At 67.3% G+C, this 20,789-nt stretch overlaps 8 protein-coding genes across 8 annotated transcripts; 4 read left to right on the forward strand and 4 right to left on the reverse strand.

The window, feature by feature from the left end:
- Window positions 1–59: 59 nt before the first annotated feature.
- On the forward strand, window positions 60–1,493 carry MICPUCDRAFT_23717 (uncharacterized protein; the record flags this gene model as incomplete). Its single annotated transcript, XM_003064690.1, has 3 exons — window positions 60–352; window positions 437–1,127; window positions 1,296–1,493. 3 exons carry the CDS (start codon window positions 60–62, stop codon window positions 1,491–1,493), a joined length of 1,182 nt encoding a protein of 393 aa, XP_003064736.1.
- Window positions 1,494–1,598: 105 nt separating this feature from the next.
- Window positions 1,599–1,886, reverse strand: MICPUCDRAFT_54776 (uncharacterized protein; the record flags this gene model as incomplete). The annotated part of the gene is made up of 1 exon (XM_003064806.1): window positions 1,599–1,886. One exon carries the CDS (start codon window positions 1,884–1,886, stop codon window positions 1,599–1,601), a length of 288 nt encoding a protein of 95 aa, XP_003064852.1.
- Window positions 1,887–2,279: 393 nt separating this feature from the next.
- MICPUCDRAFT_43700 (ATP-binding cassette superfamily) lies at window positions 2,280–4,346 on the forward strand (the record flags this gene model as incomplete). The annotated part of the gene is made up of 2 exons (XM_003064691.1): window positions 2,280–2,564; window positions 2,703–4,346. 2 exons carry the CDS (start codon window positions 2,280–2,282, stop codon window positions 4,344–4,346), a joined length of 1,929 nt encoding a protein of 642 aa, XP_003064737.1.
- A 382-nt stretch (window positions 4,347–4,728) lies between these two features.
- MICPUCDRAFT_43701 (uncharacterized protein) lies at window positions 4,729–8,311 on the reverse strand (the record flags this gene model as incomplete). Its single annotated transcript, XM_003064807.1, has 2 exons — window positions 4,729–5,617; window positions 5,946–8,311. 2 exons carry the CDS (start codon window positions 8,309–8,311, stop codon window positions 4,729–4,731), a joined length of 3,255 nt encoding a protein of 1,084 aa, XP_003064853.1.
- An 884-nt stretch (window positions 8,312–9,195) lies between these two features.
- On the forward strand, window positions 9,196–10,856 carry MICPUCDRAFT_46077 (uncharacterized protein). Its single transcript, XM_003064692.1, has 2 exons — window positions 9,196–10,279; window positions 10,361–10,856. Exons 1-2 carry the CDS (start codon window positions 9,275–9,277, stop codon window positions 10,793–10,795), a joined length of 1,440 nt encoding a protein of 479 aa, XP_003064738.1. The 5' UTR covers window positions 9,196–9,274; the 3' UTR covers window positions 10,796–10,856.
- Window positions 10,857–10,959: 103 nt separating this feature from the next.
- On the forward strand, window positions 10,960–12,642 carry MICPUCDRAFT_54780 (uncharacterized protein; the record flags this gene model as incomplete). The annotated part of the gene is made up of 1 exon (XM_003064693.1): window positions 10,960–12,642. One exon carries the CDS (start codon window positions 10,960–10,962, stop codon window positions 12,640–12,642), a length of 1,683 nt encoding a protein of 560 aa, XP_003064739.1.
- Window positions 12,643–12,697: 55 nt separating this feature from the next.
- Window positions 12,698–18,014, reverse strand: MICPUCDRAFT_54781 (uncharacterized protein; the record flags this gene model as incomplete). The annotated part of the gene is made up of 5 exons (XM_003064808.1): window positions 12,698–13,143; window positions 13,263–13,447; window positions 13,637–14,272; window positions 14,349–17,442; window positions 17,568–18,014. The coding sequence occupies 5 exons, from the start codon at window positions 18,012–18,014 to the stop codon at window positions 12,751–12,753; spliced, it is 4,755 nt and encodes a 1,584-aa protein (XP_003064854.1). The 3' UTR covers window positions 12,698–12,750.
- A 357-nt stretch (window positions 18,015–18,371) lies between these two features.
- Window positions 18,372–18,969, reverse strand: MICPUCDRAFT_49329 (uncharacterized protein; the record flags this gene model as incomplete). The annotated part of the gene is made up of 1 exon (XM_003064809.1): window positions 18,372–18,969. A coding segment is annotated over one exon (402 nt), but the record flags the coding sequence as incomplete, so codon positions are not given.
- Window positions 18,970–20,789: the final 1,820 nt, after the last annotated feature.

Consider the following 20,789-nt stretch of genomic DNA (forward strand, 5'->3'; position numbering starts at 1 on the left):
GACCCCTCGGCGCCGGGACGGCACCGCCGCTCGACCGAATAATCGAATCGCGCCACGTCATGCCGTCGCGACGGATCCGTCTCCCGGCGTTCGCGAAAGCGACGCTGCGATTCATCGTCCGCAACGTGATCGTCCCGCTGTGGTTGACGCTGCGTCTGATCGCGTACGTGCGCGTCGGGTGGCTGATAAAGTTCTGCGGGCTGGTCGCCTTCGCCGCGGTCTTGTCCCCCGCGTTCTTCCGCATCGCGTGGACGTACTACACCTCGAGAAGGGTCAAGAGGGACATCCTGTACGGCAGCTCCCCGAGGAACCGGCTCGATCTGTACCTCCCGGAGGGGTGCCACTACGACGCGTCGGCGGTCGACGACAAATCGGGGACGTCCCCGGGGACGGCGGGCGGGGACGCCAACAACGCCGGGGACGAATCCGGCGGGAGACCGGTGATCGTCTTCGTCACCGGCGGGATGTGGATCATAGGATACAAAGCCTGGGGCGCGCTGCTGTCGCTGACGCTGATGAAACAAGGTTTCATCGTCGCGAGTTTAGACTACAGAAACTTCCCGCAGGGCACGGTCGGGGACATGACCCAGGACGTCTCGAACGGGATCGGGTGGGTCGCGAAGCGCGCGCGATCATTTGGCGGCGACGCGAAGAAAATTTTCGTCGTCGGACAGAGCGCGGGCGCCCACTTAGCCTCGTCCGCGATCCTTCGACAGGCGGAGTACGAGACCAGCCTCGGCGGGAGCGTCATCGACTACGGCACCGCGGTCGCGCGGTGGTCCCCGAGAGACCTCGCCGGGTTCGTGGGCATCAGCGGCGTGTACGCGCCGGACGACCGCGCGCTCGCGGAGCACTTCAACCGCAAGGGGTTACACAAGGAGGTCTTCTGGAGCATCATGGAGGCGGGGTACAGCGGCGCGCGCGCGGAGGAGGCGCTCCCGCGCGCGTCCCCTTGCGCGATGCTGCGCGACATTCCCGGCGTGGCGTCGTCGCTCCCCGCGGTGCTGCTGTGCCACGGAAACGCGGACGGCTCCGCGCCGCCGAGCGAGAGCGCGCGCTTCGCGGAGGCGTTGCGCGCCGCGGGATCTCAGGCGCGTTCTATCTTACACTGGTTCCCATACGACCGCGTTCGCGTGGTGAACGCCGTTCCTTAAGGACTTTTGCGGGCGTCTCTCTCCGCCCAGGGTCCCCCGCTTTCAATCCCCGCCCTCGGCGCCTTTCAACTCCGCTTCTGACGCCTTTCGACTCCACCCCGACGTTCGCTCGTATGGAACGACCCTCAGGACGTCACGGAGCGGTACTACGACGGGAAGACGCACACGGATCCGTTCGTGACGGACCCGATAAGCGGCGGGCACGACGTGCTTCTAGAGGACATCGTGCGGTGGGTGCGGAGAAAGGATCCTCGGGGGGGTGAGATCGCGTTGCCCGCGATGCCGGCGCTGTTGCCGTCGCTGCTCGTGGACGTGGCGCGACGCGTCGTCCCGTTCTGACGGAGAACCTTCGACGCGACGACGACGGCTGCGATGCGATCTGTCATTTAATAGCGACGCGACCGCCACCCTATCACTGCGCTCCTCTTCCTCTTCTCTTTCTTCTCACTGCGCTTCCCCCGCCTCCGTCGCGGGCGCGGACGACGCCGCCGCCGCCGCCGCCGCCGCCGCCTCTCGCTCCCTCGCCTTGGCCTCGCGAAACTCGCGCGCGATGCGCTTTTGCTCGTCCAGCTCCTTGTTGTTCGCGTCTCGGATCGCGGAGCGCGCTTTCTCGTTGATGTCGTAGCCGGGGATGCCGCTCCCGAACGCGAGCGCGGGCTCCGCGCGCGATGCCGCGAACGACAGGACGCCCATTGCGAGCGCGGAGGCGACGCCGCGCCGGGAGGGAGCCATCGCGTCCACGTCGGTCATCTTATCTTCTCCTCGCTTCGAACCCGCGCGCGCGCACGTCGCGGTGACACGGCGGGACGACGACGGCGCGGCCGTGGACGGCGGCGCCGCGCGAAAGGAGAGGGAGGACGCGCTCAGGGTGAACATCGCGACGCGCGTGGGCGACGCTCGCGCGAGAGTGACGGAACTGCTGTGGGAAATAAATCATCGAAGGTGGCGGTGGCGGCGTCCGTTAAAACGCGGTCGGTCAGTCGGTCAACGTGAGCCCACGGCACCCGCGCCGAAACCGCGCCACGGGTTTCACCCTACGTACAACCCTACGTACGACAAAACGAGGAATTGTAACTGCAGATTACGGCGGCGCGGGAGCACGAACGGAGGGTTCGTCGACGCGGTATGACGGCCGCCGACGCGGTCGCGATCGAGGTGGACGGCGCACCTTCTGCCTCGACCGCGGAGGAGGAGAGGACGCGGATCATCAAGAGACGGGTCGCGAACGCGCGCGATGTTTTGACCCGAGACGTGACGCAGCTCCCACGCGATCCTCTCACCGCGTGCGGGCAGAGCTCCTTGGGGTTCCGAGACTTGTCGTTCTCGATCAGGTCGAAAGAGCTCGGGGAGAAGCTCATACTCGCGCCCTCGAGCGGCGCGTACAAGGCCGGCAGCATGGTCGCGATCATGGTGCGCCCTCGCTCGACCGCTCGTCGTCGAGAATGAATCATGCTTTTTGCTTTCGCGTCGTCCGACCACAGCACGAGCACGTGTCCAATCTGACCCCCCTCCCCGCCGTTCCCTTCCTCGAACGATTAATTAATTCAGGGCCCGAGCGGGTGCGGGAAGACGACGCTGCTGGACATGCTCGCCGGGAAGAAGACGACGAAGTACTCCGGCGAGGTCTTCCTCAACGGCACGAAGCGCGATCATCTCTACTCGAGGGTCACGTCCTACGTCCCGCATAACGAGATCGTTCCGGCGTACTGGACCGTGTCGGAAGCTGTCGAGTTTAACCACCGGCTGCGCGTCGACGCCGTGGACATGAGCCCGGAGTGTCGTAAGTTGCTCGTGGAGGAGATCTTAAACTTTTTCGGCCTGCTGAGCGTGAAGAACCAGCTCATCGGCGACGAGCGCACGCGCGGCATCAGCAGCGGCCAAAAGAGGCGCGTCACGCTCGCGCGCGGCTTCGTCGGCGGATCGCAAGTCGTCTTCGCGGACGAGCCCACCTCCGGTCTCTCCGCCACGGACGCGGAGCTGTGCATCCGATCCGTCGCCGCGGCGTCGAGGACGCAAGGGACGACGTTCGTGGTCGTCATCCACCAGCCGCGAATGGAAGTCGCCGCGTTGTTCGACCACCTCACGCTGATCACGAGTAATCCCGGGAGGGTGGTGTACAACGGCGCGTTCGCGGACGCGAACAAGTACTTCTCCGATCTCGGGTGCGCGCCGCCGAAGGGCGGGAACGCGACGGATTATTTCATGGACGTCATCACCCCGGACGTCCCCGGGTCCAAGTCCGAGACGTTCGCGAAGGCGTATCTGGAGAGGCAGGCGCCCGTCGTGGAACGCGACGTCGGCGACATGATCGCAGCGGGGGGGAAGAGCGCGTTGGAGATTCTGCACGACGTCGCGGCGATCAGAGGGAAGCTGTTCAAGACGCACAAGGTGAGAGACACGCCGTGTTCTGTGCCGTTTCAGACGCAAGTGTCGACGCTCATGATGCGTCGGTTGACGCTCACCGCGCGAGACAAGAGCCACTTGCGTCTGCGGGTGATGATGTCGATTCTTCAGGGGCTCGTCATCGGCGTCGCGTTTCTGGACATCGGCAATAAGCTCCCCGCGCAGCAAGTGTCGTTCCTGTTCATGATGCTGCAGATGGGCGCGGTCGCGAACATGATCGTCATGCCGGAGATGATCGCGCAGAGGATGGTGTTTAAGTTTGAAACCTCCGACGCGATGTACGAGACGTCCGCCGCGGTGCTCGTGGACTCCGTCGTGCAGTTCGCGCTCACCGTGCTCGGGAACTTCGTCACCGTCGTCATCATGTACTCGCTGTCCGGGCTGTCGTGGTCGATGTTCGGGACGCTGTACTTTTGGAGCTTCATGTCTCTGATGGTGATGACGAACTACTTTAAAGTCGTCGCCGCGGTCGCGCCGACGCCGTCGCAGGCGTTCCAAGTCGCGATGCCGGGGCTCATGTTGTTCATTCTTTTCAACAATTTTTTCGTGTCGCGGGCGACGGTGCCGATTTTCATGATATGGGCGCTGTACGTCTCCCCCATGGCGTGGGCGATCGAGCAGATCATCACGGGGATATACCCCGAGAACCCGACGCTCGTGGAGCTGTACGACTACGACTACAGCGACACGCACACGGTCGCGGCGTTTTTTGTGCTGTTGTTCGAAATGGTGCTCTTTCAGATTTTTTCCCTCGTGTGCTTGCGGTATCTGAACAACATCAAGCGATGATCAAACGCGGCGGACGAGGAAGAGAGAAGAGAGGAGGCGAGGCGAAGAGGTGAGAGAGAGAGGAGGTGAGGCGGAGAGGAGGAGAGGGCGAATCGTGTGCGCGTTCGAGAGCGAACGCGCGACGAGGAGGCCACGCGTGCGCGTTTTGTTTTCGAGTGTAAAAACAAACGTGAGGAGGTTGGGGGGCGAGACGCGGCGGAGCAGTGGTACGCAGAGAGTGCCCCTGCCGCCGCGGGGCGGGAAGAAGAAGAAGAAGAAGAGTCACGTCGTGACGATCGAGGTTGTTTGGTTGTCTGATGTGCGCGTTGATTTGATTGAAGGGCGCGAGCGCTCGAGCGGTTGTCGTCGTCGATCGCGTTCGTTCGTCGTCCAAAAAGCTGTCCTATCGTTTCCCCCCGCCGCCGCCCCCTCTGCCGCCGGCTTTCTTCCCGCGCCCGCCGCCGCCGCCGTTGACCCTCCGCTGCGTCTTCACGATCATCCCACCCTGCCCGCCGCTCTTGAGGTCGCCCTCGAGCTTCTCCAAGAACGCGAGCGTGTCCCTCTGTCTCTCCCCGCGCTCGTCCGCCGCCGCGCTGCTCTCCTTGTGCCGCTCCTCCGCGAGGAACCGGTTGTCCTTCCGGAGCTCGCGCACGGCGCCGCGCGCCTCCTTCTTGAGCTGCCGCCGCAGCTTCTTCGCCTCCGCCCTCTCGCGGTTCGGGTCGTAGTCCCGCCCTTTCTGGTACCCCTCGATCTCGTACATCGGGTTGTACACCTTGATCGCTTCGACCTTCTTGAGACGCCACGTCAGCGGCGGGCGTTTGGCCGACGACGCGAACGCGGGCGCGACGTCCGCCTCGAGCGCGACGCACGCCTCCGCGGCGCGTTTCAGCGCGCCCGTCAGCAGTAACGGCGGCGGCGGTGGCGTTTTCGACTTGGTGTTCGCGTCGTTCTCTTCCACGGTGACACCGCGAAGCGTCGCGCCGAGGCGCTCGATCGCGACGACGGTCGGGGCCAAGAACTCCCGCGCCGACGGCGTCTTCGTCGCCGGCGCGCACAGCGTCCGGAGCGTTTTCACCGCGGCGAGTAACACGGCGTGCTTGTCGTCGTCGCCGTTCGGGAGCCAATCGCTCGGCGCGTTCGCGGGCGCGGCGGAGAGAATCGACGCGAGGGAGGCGAGGACGCCGGTGGTCGGGGCGTCCGCGTCCGCGTCCGCGTCCGCGTCCGCGTCGTTCTTCTTCTTCTTCTTCTTCTTCTTCGACGTCGCATCGCCGCCGCCGCCGCCGCCCGGAAGGCTCGGCGCGAGCCACGGCCCGCCGACTTGCTCCCTCAGGTGGCTCGGCAAACCCGCGTCCCACTTCCCGCTCTTCGTGCCCGCCGCGCCCGCGGCGTGCACGACCGCGGACAGCAGCGACACGGCCTCGGGGAACACGCGCCCGGCGGGAGCGCTGTACAAAGCGATGTCGGGGTGGAGTTGAAAGGCGTCAGATGGAGTTGAAAGGCGTCGAGGGCGGGGATTGAAAGCGAGGGATGGGCGGAGAGATGCGCCCGCAAAAGCCCTTAAGGATCGGCGTTCACCACGGCGACGGGGTCGTATGGGAACCAGTGTGAGATAGAACGCACCTGTACGCCGCCGCCAACGCGCTGAACACGACGGCGAGCGCCGCCTCTCTCGCGCCGCGAATCGCGCAGTGCGCGAGGACGTTCCCGATGTACAGAGCCGCGGGCGTGCACACCGGATGTTGTTTGTCCGTGGTCGGGAACACTTCCGCGAAGAGCGCGAGGAGGAGGATCGTCCGCGCGGGCGGCCAGCCGGTCTCGTCGTCGCGAAGCGCCGCGCGCAGACGCGCGGACATTTTTTCCAACCGCGCGCGCGCCGCCGTCGCCGCGAAAAACGGCACCGACGCGGCCACCGCGGCGACGTTCGCCGCGAGGATATCCAGGTACACCGCCGGCAGAGGCGACTCCCCGGCGAGGACTTCGAACCGTTGCAGGAGTAACCCTAAAAACGTCTGCGTTTTCTTCCGGTTGTCCTCCTTGAGCGTCGGCGCGTGGCACTTCCGGATGCGTTCCAACGCCAACGCGGTGTCCGCGGGGCTCAACGCGCCGACGATGTCGTTCAGTTGCTCCGGGGTCTCCGGCATCGGGAACGTGAACGGGAGCTCCGTCGATGTCGATGTCGGTCTCGGCGGCGACGACGCCGTCTCCGTCTTCTTCGACCGCGCCGCGGGGTCGGAGTCGGACTCCGCGCCGCCCGCGTCTTCGTCCGAGGGCGTCACGGAGATGGACGTGTCGGAGTTATCGGGGATGGAGACGATGTCCGATTTGTCGTCGACGTCGTCGGCCACTTTTTTTTCTTCGTCCTCCTCCTCCTCCTCCTCCTCATCCTCCTCCTCCTCCTCCTCGTCGTCGTCGTCGTCGTCGTCGTCCTCTTGGTCGTCGTCATCATCGCCGTCGTCGTCGTCGCCATCGTCCTCTTCATCTTCGCCGGCGTCGCCGCCGTCGTCCAGGAGCCCCAACTTCCTCAGGCGTTTCTTCCCTCTCTCCAAGTCTTTGATCGATCCGACTTCCCTCTTGAGGCTCTTCGTCATCGCTCGTCTCTCCGCCTCCTTCGCGTCGAGCCCTTCCACGTCGCCCTCCTCCTCGGAGGAGGATCCGTACGCGAGCGGGTCGCCGCCGAAGAACGCGCCGCCGCCGCCCTTTCCGTCGTCGTCGTCGTCGCCGTCCGACCCGACGGCGAAATCGTCGCCGAGATCGTCCCCGCCGATTCTTCCATCCTTCCTCGCCTTCTTCTTCTCCTTCTTCGCGCCGTCGTCCCCGTCGTCGTCCTTCGCGCGACTCCCCTTGCTCTTCGCGCGTCTCGCGGCGTACCCGCCCCCTGCACGCATCCCGTCGTCGTCGCCGTCCGACAGCGCAACATCGTCGTCGCTGTCCCCCGCGCGTTGCCGTTTCAATCGTCCCCGCTCAGCCTCCTCGAGCTTCGCAGCCTCCGCCGCGTCGATTTCCTCCTGCGTGCGCGTCCTGTCCGCGGCTCGCCCTCGCGCCTCGAGCGCGAGCGCGCGCGTGATCTTATCGTAGTCGTCCTTCACGACCTCGCCGGCTTCTTTCGCCTTCGCGTCCAGGTCGATCCCGGACGGCGCGGCGGCGTTTGTTTCTCCCTTTTGGTTTTTTTTGTCGCGTCGATTTCCGTCGCGCGTCCACCCGTCGGGCTTTAAGTGCCCGACGCCCTTGCTCAGGACGGCTCGAAACGCGCCATCGCCGCTGAGCGCCGCGAACGTGCCGTCGAGCTTATCCAGCAAGTCCTCGTCCGCCTCCCTCTGACGCGTCTTGAGCGCCTTGTGATACTTCGACTTCTCGATCAGCTCCGTCATGACCTCGGCTTTCGTCTTTCGCCTCTCGCCGCCGTCGTCGTCGCCGTCCACGCCGTGGTCGCCGCGCTTCAGCGACGGCTCGAACCCGCCGTCGTCGTCGTCCCCGTTCCCCTCCCCGCCGCCGAAGTGCAGAGCCCCGGTGATGGCGCGGTCCATGCCGCCGCCGAAATCGTCGTCGCTGTCGGACCCCCCGAAGCCGTCGCGGGCGCTCCGCCGCGTCGTCGTCGCCCGCCGCGCGAGATGATGCTCCGATCGTCGCTTCTCCGTCGCCTCGTCGATCGCGACGCCGCCGTGCGTGAGCGTCGTCCCCCCATCCGCGTCGTCGCCGCCGTCGCCGTCGTTCATCCAGGCGTTCCCGTCGTCGTCGTCTCCCAGCGCGAACGACTTCTTCCCGCCGCGTCCCGTCCCGAGCTGCCGGAGTCGCGTGCGCGTGAGTCGTCCGATCTGACGCTCCTCCGGCGTCAGCGTCGCGTCGCCCTCGCCGAAGCGCCGGTCGACGAACGCGTTCGCCTTGTTCGACGCGCGGTACTCCTTCAGCAGCGTGTTCTTCCGCTTCGTGTTCCCCGCGGCGCGCGCGGCGATGATGTTGTGCTTCTCGCCCTTGTACACGCGACCCATGATGTCGAACTTTCGAGGCGCGTTGCTTCGCGTCTCGAACGCGGACGGCTTGTCCCTGGCAGCGCCCGCGCCATCCTTCCCTCCGGGGCCCTTCGCGAACGAGAACCGGTGCTTGGACTTGGCCTTGCCGCCGCCGCCGCCGGGGCCTTTCTTCTTCTTCGACATCGAAGAGAAGGGAACGGCGACGCGTGTGGCAACGCGCTCGCGAAGAGTGCGGCGGCGGCGGCGCGAATCGACGACGTGCAAATCTATAATGTCGGCGCGAACGAAGCGGGCGATCGGCGCAGCGCGCCTCAGCGCCGTTTCTTCGCTCCACAGCGTCGCCAGAGCGACCGGCGCGGAGCACGGCAGCGCCGACCACCGCGCGTCGCGAGCGATGACCTTCTGCGGGTCCGTGCTCGCGTCCGGCGCGCGCGGGATGCGCACGATGGCGCGCGTCGCGCGCGCGCGACCGGCGTCCGCGGCGGCGTCCGCGCGCGCGCGATGCTATCATCACCAGCGGCATCACGCACACGCGACGACGACGACGACGCGCGGGGCGGTCGTCGTCCCGGGAGCGGCGACGTCGCCGCGACCGCGCGGCGTCGGCGCGAGCGCGCATCACGCGCACCGCGACGTCGCGATCGCGGCCGCGGCGTCGGACGGATCGCAGGACACGACGAGCAGGAGGTGCGCCGGCGCGCGGTCGCGTCCGTCGTCGCGCGAGTCCATCCCATCCCATCTCGACCGCCACAACCCTAGCGACGCCAAAACCCAACATCTGATTCTGATGACCCACCTTCCTTCCTTCCTCGCGACGCTCGCAGACCCATCAAGCTCGCCGGCCGCGCGACGACGACACGACGGTTCACGTCGCCGTCCACGTCCTCCGCCGCCGCGGCCGCGGCGGCGGCGGCGGCGGAGGCCGAGGCGCCGGCGTCGTCGTCGTCGTCCCCTGCGAGACGTCTGACGCTTCACAACACGATGACGCGGAAGAAGGAGCCGTTCGCGCCGAACGACCCGGACGACAAAAAAGTCAGCATGTACGTCTGCGGCGTGACCGTGTACGACTACTCGCACATCGGCCACGCGCGCGTCTACGTCGCGTTCGACGTGTTATACCGCACTCTGACGCGGCTCGGGTACGACGTGACGTACGTCCGTAATTTCACCGACGTGGACGATAAGATCATCAAGCGCGCGAACGAGAACGGCGAGGAATGCGACGCGCTCGTGGAGCGGTTCATCGCCGCGTTCCACGAGGACATGAGCTCGTTGGGGTGCCTGCCGCCGACGATGGAACCGAGGGCGACGCGGCACGTGGACGACATCCTGCGGGTTACGGAGGCTCTCGTCGAGAAGGGACACGCGTACCCCGCGGAGGGAGGGGACGTGTACTTCAGCGTGGACTCGCTTCCAACGTACGGTAAGCTGAGCGGGAGAAAGCTGGAGGATAATCGCGCGGGCGAGCGCGTCGCGATCGACGAGAGGAAGAAGAACCCCGCGGATTTCGCGCTGTGGAAGGCGTCCAAGCCAGGCGAGCCGTCGTGGGCGAGTCCGTGGGGAGAGGGGCGTCCCGGGTGGCACATCGAGTGCAGCGCGATGATCGACGCGACGTTCGGGGGGAAGTCGATCGACATTCACGGCGGCGGGCAGGATCTGGTGTTCCCGCACCACGAGAACGAGCTCGCGCAGTCGACCGCGTTTTGCGGCTGCTGCGACGACGCGAAGGACGCGAAGGACGCGCCGCCGTTCGTGAAATACTGGGTCCACAACGGGTTCGTGAAAGTCGACTCGGAGAAGATGTCCAAGTCCTTGGGGAACTTCTTCACGATCCGCGAGGTCACGGCGAAGTACGACGCGACCGCGCTGCGGTGGATGCTGCTCGGGACGCACTACAGAGCGGCGATCAACTACACGCAACGCGCGCTCGAGGAAGCGTCGGATCGGCTGTATTACTTGTACCAGACCTTGTCCGAAGCGTCGGACGTCGTGGACGGCGCGGAGGAGGAGGAGACGGCGGCGAAGAAACTCCAAGGCTTAGCTCTGGAGGGAGTCGCGCTCGCGGAGGAAACGGAAACGGCCGTCGGTGCGGCGTTATCGGATGACTTGAACACCCCCCTCGCGATCGCGTCGCTGTCGTCGCCGCTCAAGCTTCTGAACGACTTCGTCTCCACGAAGAAGGGGAAGAAAGCCCAGGGTAGGATCGCCGCGATGAAAGCGCTCGTCCGCGCCGTGACGGAGACGTTAGACGCGGTCGGTTTGCCGAGCGCGAAGGCGGACGCGGTCGACGTGCTCGAGCGGTTGCGCGCGTTGACGCTGACGCGCGCGGGGCTGAGTCGGGAGGACGTCGACGCCGCGGTGGCGGCGCGAAAGGCGGCGAGGGAGGCGAAGGACTTCGCGGAGAGCGATCGCATCCGGGACGAGCTCGGGGCGAAGGGCGTGGCGCTCATGGACGGCGGGAGCCAGGTGTGGCGGCCGTCGCCCGTCGTCGCGGAGGAGTAGAGGCACGCGACGAGCGTCGAGTCGAGTGTCGTCGGTTTGATGTCATGCGAGCACAGTAGTTCGGCTTCCGCGGCGAACCTCCGAAGTTGTTAACATCACAGTATTCCTCGATGGTTCCGAGACGACTCGATCACACCTCGGCAGCGCGCGCGGGAGGAGCGGCGATGGCGGCGGCGGCGCGCGGCGCGCGCGCGCCCTTCGCCGTCCCGTCGCACCGCGCGCGTCGCCCCGCCGCGCGTCGCCCTGCCGCGCGCGCGTCCGCGTCGTCGTCGTCGTCGTCGTCGTCGTCGTCGTCGTCGTCGTCGACGACGACGGACGACGCCGATCTCGTCGTCCTCCTCGCGCGACGCTTCGAGGACGCCGCCGCCGCGTGCTTCGCGGAGCCGTTCAACGCGGAGAGCGACGTCCGCGTCCGCGGCTGGTGCGACCTCGCGAGCGCGAATTCGCGCCTGCTCGACGGGTACGACACGAGCGGCGTCGGCGCGGAGCGGAAGTCGCCGGTCGGCGGGGCGGGATTGAAGCGCGCGGTGTCCGAGCTCCTCATCGAAGGCGGCTTCGGGTCGCCGCTGCGACGCGACGCCGGCGGTTCTTGGCTGGCCCCGGACGACGTCTCGTTCCTGAGGCAGCGTGGACGGGGGGAGGCGGACGCGGTGGAGACCGTCGTCGCCGCCGCGCTCGCGGTCGTCCGCGACGACGACGACGGCGACGACGCCCGCGACGACGACGACGACGCCCGCGACGACGACGACGACGGCGACAACGACGACGACGACGACGACGCGTCCGAAACCGCGTCCGAGACTGCGCGCGTCGGCGTCGTCGTCTTGGGACCGTACCGACCGCTGTGGCCGTCCGCCGACGGCCCTCTGTCGCGTCCGTCCGTCGATGTCGTCCGCGTGGACGTCACGGGCGACGGCGTCGACGTCGCGGACGCGCTGGACGCGGCGCGCGAGCGGTTCGTCCGAGAGGGAACGACGACGCGCGTCGGCGCCGTGGTTTTGTCCAATCCGTCGCCCGTCACTGGCGCGCTCGCGCGCGTCTCGAGCGTCGTGAAGGCGAGCGCGTGGTGCGCGCGGAGAGGCGCGCATCTCGTCGTGGACGAGACGAACTTCGCGGCGGCGTCGACCGACGCGGCGATGAAATTTCGCGCGAGAGGAGAGGAGGAGGAGACGCGCGCCGCCGCCGCCGCCGCCGCCAAAAGACCAAACGCCGAAACCAGAAATCCCAAGCCGTGGGGTCGAGCCGCCGGGTTCGTCAGCGCGAGCTCGCTGTGGCGCGACGACGACGACCCGCGCGTGCACGTCGTCGCCGCGTTCGGCGCCGCGTGCGGTCTCGCTCGCGGCCGCACGTCGTGCGTCTTGGTGACTCGCGACGAGGCGACGCGTCGACGCGCCGGGAGCGACCCTTTCGCGCAGTCGCTGACGATGCTGTTCGGCGACGGTGGCACCGCGGCGCGCGAGGCGTTCGGGCATCACGTCGACGTCGTCCGCGCGCGACGCGGGGAGGTATTGGAGCTGTTGAAGCCGCTGCTCGCGTCCGGGAAGATTTCCGTGGACGACGGCGATGTTATGATCGGCGGGGGGTTGGCGCTGTGGGTGGACTGCGGCGGCGGATACGGCGGCGACGGGCGGCGGGGGACACTGGAACACGAGGCGGAGCTCTTCGACGCGTTCGCCGCCGCGCGCGTTCTCGTCGTCCCCGGGACGCTGTGCGGGTGCGCGCGACCGGGGATGTTTCGCGTCACGGTCGCGGGGGACGAGGCCACGGTCGTGGAGGGCGTGAAGCGGTTCGCGAACGTCGTGAACGTCGCGTCGACCCCGGTGGGAGGCTTCGTGAGGTTGTGTTGAGGGGATATCGATAGATAGAGGTATAAGATATCAGAGTTGAGGGGGGGATATCGATAGAGGTACAGTACTCGTACTCGTATAAGATATCAGAGTCTAGTACGAAGGAAGCTAGCTGAGGTCCGTGATCGGAGGGCGCAGGACGAGCTTCTCCGCGGCTTTCGCTCTCTTCCGCACGCTCTCCGGGAGCTCCCTCGTCCGCGGCGCTTGCGCGAGCAGCTCCGCGGTGCGTCGAAACACCCTCGCGATGTCGCCCTCGTCAAGGTTCGTGTCCCGCCGGATCTGATCCCACGTCGCGCCGCTCGCCCACGCCTCGCACAACGCGGCGACGCCGTCGCTCAACGTCACGCTCGAGCTCATCCCCGCCTCGTACTGCACCGTCATCACCCCCGCGGCGATTGGCTCGAGGTTCCTCAGCGCCGCTCGCAGCTTCGCGCTCGGGTCGTAGCTGGACGACGCCGGGCGGTTGGCGTCCGCGCAGATGGCGCCGAAGACGCCGGCGAGCTGATGAGGGTCGCTCCATACAAAAAAATGTAGTTCATCGGTCAGTTGAAAGGGACCCACGCGATCAAGTGTTGAAACCGAGCGATGGGTGCTCCAAACGCTTGCATAGTAGAACGCACCTGATACTCGTCGAGGTCCGCGACGCACGCGTCGGACAACGCCACGCCGAGCCACAGCTCGTTCTCGCCGCGCAGCGTCGCGCAGACTTCCCCGAGAGGGGTGAGCGTCAGGGTGTCGACGCGCGACGACGACGACGGTTCGCGCGATGAACCGTCCCCGCGTTCCCGCGCGTCGTCGTCGTCGTCTGAGGGCCGTTCCATACGAGCGAACGTCGGGGTGGAGTTCAAAGGCGTCAGAAGCGGAGTTGAAAGGCATCGAGGGCGGGTATTGAAAGCGAGGGGTGGGCGGAGAGAAACGACGGCGAAAGTCCTTAAGGATCGGCGTTCACCACGCCAACGCGGTCGTATGGGGACCAGTGTGAGATAGAACGCACCTGAGGGCCAGCGCATCTTTCGGCGCGTCTCGCGACGCCGCCGCGCGACGGCGGCGTCCTTCTTCTTCTTCGCGAACGCCGCCGCTCTCCCCGCGAGCTCCGCGTTCACGTCGACGCCGCGCGCGAGGTCGTGCGCGTCGTCGAGCGCGGACAGCGAGAACGGCGCGTCCGGCTCCCAAAAATCGTCTCCGAACGCGGACGCGGCGACGGGGTCTTTCGGTTTCGAAGACTCGGCGTCGTCCTCCGCCGCCTTCGCCTTCGCCGCCGCCTCCATCTCCGCCTGCTCCGCCTCCCGCGCGAGCTCCTCCTCCGGTATGGGGTCCACGAGCGCGCCCATCTCCACGAGGATGTCCACGACCCTGAGGAACTCCGCCCAACCCGCGGCGGCGTACTCGCCGACGCGTTTCTCCAGCCGCGAAATCCGCTTGTCGAGCGTCGACAACTTTTCCCTCTTCCGGTTGTTCAACTTCACCGCGCGTCGAAGCTCGGCGACGTTCTTCATCTCGTCGATCTCGCGCCGCGTCGCCGCGACCTTCGCCCTCTGCTCGGTCAGGAAGCGCAGCGTCTCGTCCAGGCCGAAGCTCGCGTCGTCGTCGTCGGCGGCGGCGACCGACGCGGCGATCTCTGAGGGCCGTTCTATACAAGCGAAAGTCGGGGTGGAGTTGAAAGGCGTCAGGTGGAGTTGAAAGGCGTCGAGGGCGGGTATTGAAACCGTGGGGTGGGCGGAGAGATGCGCCGGGCAAAGTCCTTAAGGATCGGTGTTCACCACGCCAACGCGGTCGTATGGGAACCAGTGTATGGGACGCACCTGATTCGTCGTCGTCGGAATTTGAATCGTCATCCGCGCGCGGGACCCCCGCCGCCGCCGCCGCCGCGATCGCGTCCGCGTTCCCTTCCGCCCTCCACAGTCCGTCCCCGACCCTGCGCCACGCGATCGACGACCGCACCGGCGGCGCTCGCGGCGGCCACGCGTCCACGTCCGCGGCGAGCACGAGCGGTTCGTTGAGCACCCGCCGCGCGCGTTCCGCGCCGAACCGATACCACGCGCCGTCGCGGTCGACGCCGATAAAGTCGCCGACGCCGTCCGAATCCGCGGCGATCGCGTCCACGACGGCGACGAGCGCGACGCGCCCGCGCGGGCGGCTGAACGCAGATGACGTGGACGACGATGAGGATGGCGTGGCGTGCGGTGACTCGTCGGAGTCGGCGTCGTCAAACGCGGCGACGGCGTCCGCCGCGTCCGCGGTTCTCGGCGTCACCGCGTTCGACGAATCAGCGGAAGCCACGTCATCCTCTCCATCGGCCACGTCATCCTCGGCCGCGTCGGGATCCTCCACGGACCACGACCCGTCCGGCATGAGCCCGATCGTCTTCGACTTTGGCCTCGCGCCTCTCGAAAACGACGGAGGGAGGTTCCGCCCCGGTCGAATCACCTGACCGTCCTCCGCGACGTCGTCCAGCTCCACGAGCGCGAGCGCGATCCCCTCGTCGATCTCGAGAAAATCTCTGATCGCCGCGCGCGCCATCTCCGCTTTCATGTCCCAGCTCTGTCTCGAGATGATCTTCATCAGACGCCGCTCTTCTTTCAGTCGTTCCTCGAGCTTCACGTACCGCCGCCATTCATCCTGCGGGACGATCGACTCGCCCATCTCGATCTGCTCGCGCAAGGCGTCCGCCTGCTGCTTCAGCCGCCGCAGCTCTTTCGTCTGCTCGCGCTTCGCCTTGCCGCCGAGGTAGTTCCCGAACGACTGCTCCACGATCGATCGGACCATGGGCAGCGGCCGTCCCGCGCGCACGAGGTTCAGGACCATGCCGTAGGATATTGAAAACTGCGACCGCAGGTTATCCGGCGGGGACGTCACCAAATCGAACGCCTCCTCGGGGCCCTCGAACGGGGACTGGCACGCGACGACGTGCCCGATGGTGTCGAACCCTCGCCGTCCCGCGCGTCCGCACATTTGCATGAACTCGTTCGAGGTTAACATCCGCGGCCCCGCGTCGCCGCGTTTACTCAGCGCGGATAACACGGAGCATCGCGCCGGCATGTTCACCCCCGCCGCGAGCGTCTCCGTGGCGAAGACCACTTTCAAGAGCCCGCGCTGAAACAACCCCTCCACGAGTCCTTTCCACCCGGGGAGTAAACCGGCGTGGTGCGACGCGATCCCGAGCAGCAACGGCTCGATCGCGTCGTCGCGGATCGCGTCCGGGTTTTGCCTCGCGAACGCGTCGAGCGTCGCCGCGATCTCTCGCTCCTCCGCCGGGGTCACGAGCTTCGCGCCGCACCTACACAAGTACTCCGCGGCCTGGTCGCAGCCTTTTCTGGAGAAGACGAACCACACCGCCGGGAGCATGTTCCCCGCGACGAGCTGCCCGACGGTCGTCTCCACGTGCGGGACGAGCCGGCGGCGTTGTTGCTTATCCGTCGCGGGCGACGGCGGCGGCGGCGGGAAACGTCTTCCGCCGCCGCCGCCGCCGCCGCTGCCGCGCCGCCCTCGTCCGCCGCCGCCGCCGCGACCGCGACCGCGATCGTTGTTGTTTCTTCGGAAGAACCCGCCCTCGTAGTACCCGTCGTCGTCGTCGCCGACGCCGTAGCGGTCGTCGAACGAGTTCCCGTAGGATCCGTACCCGTCGCCGCCGTTGGCGTTGGCCCACTCCCTCGCGCCCTCCTTCGTGAACGGAAACAGCTCGTGGTGCAACCGCGTCCCCGCGCGGTTCAGCAGCGGCCCCAGTCCCGGGTACATGTGACCGGGTTTCATCGAGAAGTGCCACGTCAGCGGCACCGGTCGGTAGTCCGACTGCACGACCTCGCACTGAGTCCCGCCGCGACAGTGCACGTCCTCTATCCACCCGGCCAAGTCGTCGGGGTTCCCGACCGTCGCGGACAAGCACAGCAGCTGCACCGCGCTCGGGAGGTAGATGATCGTCTCCTCCCACACCGTGCCTCTCGACGCGTCGGAGAGGTAGTGGACTTCGTCGAGGATCACGACGCCGACGCCTTCGAGTCGGCCGTCGGCGCGGCCGGCGTCTTCTCCGATGACGACGGCGGAAGATGGAACGTCAACCGTCACGCCGCCGCCGCCCGCGTCCTCCGCGCCCGCGCTCGGGTACAGCATGTTGCGAAGGATTTCGGTCGTCATCACGACGACGTCCGCGTCCGCGGCGTTGATCTCGACGTCGCCCGTCTTGAGGCCGACGCGTCGGGGGCCGAATATTTTCTGAAACTCGCGAAGCTTCTGGTTCGACAGCGCCTTCAACGGCGTCGTGTATATCGCCTTCTGTCCTCTCAACAGCGCGTTCACGATCGCGACCTCGCCCACGAGCGTTTTCCCGCTCCCCGTCGGCGCGGACACGACGACGCAGTCGCCGCGTATCAGCGCCTCGGCGGCTTCCGATTGAAACGGATCAAACGGAAACGCGTTCAAGTTTTCGATGTCCGCGACCGTCGGCGCGTAGGACGGGTCTTCGCGCGCGCGTCGCACGAGCGCCTCGAGCGCGTCGAGGGCAGTATCACTCTCGTCGTCGTCGTCGTCGTCGTCGAGCACTTCGTAGTCGGCGTCGGATTCCTCGTCAGACTGTTTGTCCATACGACGCGTGACGGCGAACGCGGCGCCGTACGACGCCAAAACCTCCTCCGCGTCTGCGCGCCCGTACTGCCGCGCGATGTCCAGGACGCTCTTCCCCGTGCTGCTCGTCACCGCGTTCACGTCCGCGCCGGCGTCGATGAGCGCTTTAACGCACGCGATGGAGCCGTTTTCCGCGGCGCCGTGGAGCGCGGTCCACCCGGAGAAGGACGCGATCGCGACGTCCTGCGCGCGGCGCGTTTTTGAAACCAAACCTCGGTCAGTTGAACGGCAGCGACCTCGCGACGCGATGAAATTTGAAACCGGGGGTGGGGTGAAAAACCAAAAAAAAAACCAACTACGAAACGCACCGCGCCCACGGCGAGCAGCGCGCGGACGTCGTCGAGATCCCCGCGCTCGCTCGCGACGACGAGCGCGGTCTCCCCCGTCTCGTCGTCGCGGTCGTTCACGGACGCGCCGTTCGGGAGGACGCGGTCCGCGAGCGCGCGCACCGCGGCGGACGCCGCGGCGCGCGACGGCGCGCCGGCGATCGACGACGACGACGACGACGACGCGTCGTTCGCGTCGTCGTTCGCGCCCACCTCGCCGACCTCGCCGTCGCCGTCGCCGTCCGTCGTCGCGTCGTCGTCCGCCTCGGAGACGCCGAAGCCTCTCGCGCGCGCGACGACGCGCGGGCGGCGCGCGCGCGATCGCGTCGCGTCGGGGCCGACGCTCGCGGCGACGCGACGACGACGGCACCGCGTCGACGCCGTCGTCGTCGCAGACGCCGCGGCGACGGATCCCGCCGCGGACGCCATCGCGCTCGTCCCCGCCGCGCGCGCGCCGTCCCGGCGTCCGTCTTCTCCTCGCGCGCCGTGCGCGACCCTCGCGCGCGTCCCGCGGTGTGACCCCGCGCGCGACGGCGACGACGGCGGTCGTCGTCCGCTTGATCAAACAGACCTACGAGTACTACAAGTACTCGTATGGGCAATCAGTCGTAGATTAATACGTGTTCACGTGCTGTGAAGGACCGACTTATCGCCGCGGGGGATCTGAGACCGGGCGAGAGCGCGATGGCGGCGGCGTTGAGGGACCGCGAAGACGAAGACGAGGACGAAGACGAAGACGAAGACGAAGACGAAGACGAAGACGAAGACGAAGACGAAGACGAAGCCTCGAGGGAGAAGAAGGAATCCGTAAAAATCGCTGCCGGCGCCGACGCGAAGCTCTACATGGAGGACCGGGCTTCGGCGACGCGGACGCCGCGCGCCGCGCGTCGTCCCCGTCCCCGAACGCCGCGCGCGACGAGCTGTAGCCGGCGGTCGCTTGGTTCCTAGCTAGGTTCGTCTCTCTCGCTTCCTTCGTCAGATCTCATCGTGCACGCAGTGCCCCCTTCCCCTCTTCTGTGTTTATACGCGTTACTCGGGCGACCCCATCCCCAGCTCCCACGCGACGTCGTGCAGCGCCTCGAAATCGTTCCTCGCCGTCACGTGGTACAACCCCGCGACGGACTGCCACGCCGCCGTGAGCGGCGTCACGACGACCGCCTTGACGCACGCCTCGAACAGCCTCCCGAGATCCAGCAGAGCCGCGCGTTGCTCGTCGTACGCGTCGGAGTCGGGCTTGGCGTGCGGCGGCGGCGACGACGGACCCGCCCACGGTCCGAAGCGCGCGCGCTCGGCGGGCGCGGCGTGGTGCCGCTCGTGCTTGTTGCTCTCCTGCACGTCCCCGAGGCTCGCGATGCGATGCATGATGGAGGAACGCGGAAGCGCGGCGGCGGAGGGAATGGCGGGGGCGGGGGCGGGGGGGGGGAGAACGTAACAAAATCCGCGTCAGCGTCGGAAGCCGAGTCGAAGAGACGCCCAAGCGCCGGGCTGCCTCCTTTTCAAAGGCGGCGCGCGCGTCGTTCGAAGCCTAAACTTATCCCGCGCGCGACCGCGCGATCGAGGGTTTGCGACCCCCAAATCCGATGAACCGACGGTTCGACCGCGCGCGATCGCTCGGCTCGATCGAAGCGTCGCGGTCGAAATTCATCGATCCGCGCGAGTTTTGGTTTTCGAGCGTTTCCCAGTCTCTGAACCGCGAATCGCGGTCGATGCGACCGACCGCGGTCGCGCTGCGCCGCGCACGACGCTTCGCGGATAGCCTCGGAGATCTCGCGAGCCGCGAAAAAAGTGGAGGGAAAATCGCGCGCGCGGTGGGGACGAGTCCGGTTTTCAAGTTTTCAAGCGACGGCTCGAGCGCGGGCGGCTGCTCGCTCGGGGCATTCCATCGCGCGCGGGAGAGCGCGACGCGCGGAGGCGAACGCGCGAGAGGCACGCGAAGAGACATCGCACGGGGCACGGAGACCTCGCGCGCGCACACGAGAACCCGCGGGAGGCGCGCGGAGACACGGTGCGCGCGCGCTCGAACCTCGCGCGCGTCAGCAAGCAATCTTTTTTCCATCCCTGCGACTCGGAAAACGCGGTGTGATTTCTATCGTCCTCGCGCGCGCGACAGCGCGCGCCGCGTCGCCGCGCGCGCGCGCGCGATGCGCCGCCTTCGCGGCGAATCGCGCGCGGAGGGCCCCGCGTCTCGGATCTGCGGGTTTCATCGCGCTTTGCCGCGCGTTCCGAAGCGGTCGCGCGCGCCCTCGATCCCTGCTCGGATCGACCGACGCGGATCGCCGAGAAACTGCGCCGACGACCGCCGAAAGCGGGCGCCGCGCGGGGCGCGAATCCCGCTCTCGACGCGTCGCGCGACGCGTCCGCGCGCGAACGACGCCCATTCGCGTCGTTCCCGCGCGTCGCGGCCGCGACTCGCGCGTCCCCATCGCGGTGTTCGCTCGTCGTACCCCCGCGCGCGCCGCCGCGCGCGGGGGTACGGTCGCTGAGTTGTCCCCGCGCTTTATTCGCGGGTGACAACCTGGCGCGTTTACGTTGAAAAATAATAAATAATCCTTCCGCGGCGATCGCCGAGACCCCCGACGACGCGACGACGTCTCTCTGACGTCGACCCTTCCTTCCCTTATTTCCTCTCGTCTCTCGTTCGTTCCCCTCCCCTCTCGCAGCATCGCGCGCGTCCGCACGTGAAGACAGCGGCGAGCGGCGAGGCTGCAGCATGCCAGCGACGGCGGCGACCGCGATGACGGCGCCCTCGGTCGCCGTCGCGGGCGCCCACCCCCGCCGGGGTATTTCGTCTTCGGTCGTTTCGACCGCGGCGCGGCGACGCGTCCGTCCCTCCCGATCGGGTGGCGGCTTCGGACGCTCCCCGCTCGTCGGGGTCGTCCGCGCGGTGAGCACCGGCAACGACGCCGCGGATAAGAAGACGGCTTCGTCGGCTTCGAAGCCGCCGCTCGGCGACCCCCGATTGCCAATCTCGCCCGAGGCGGCGGCGATCTTGGAGTCCGAGGAGGCGAAGCAGCAGCGGCGCCTCCAGCGGATCGATAACGACGCGCGCGTGAACAAGGGCGCGCGCGAGCTGTTCGCGGAGGAGGAGTACGTCATCACGATGCGCGAGACGAAGCCCACGGAGGTGAGGATGAAGGCGACGAGCAACGGAATCACGTTTCGCGTCGACGTGGAGTGCGAACGCGAGGACGTCGAGAACGGCGA

Source organism: Micromonas pusilla (assembly GCF_000151265.4).
Source record: "Micromonas pusilla CCMP1545 genomic scaffold MICPUCscaffold_18, whole genome shotgun sequence".
NCBI classification, from domain to species: domain Eukaryota; kingdom Viridiplantae; phylum Chlorophyta; class Mamiellophyceae; order Mamiellales; family Mamiellaceae; genus Micromonas; species Micromonas pusilla.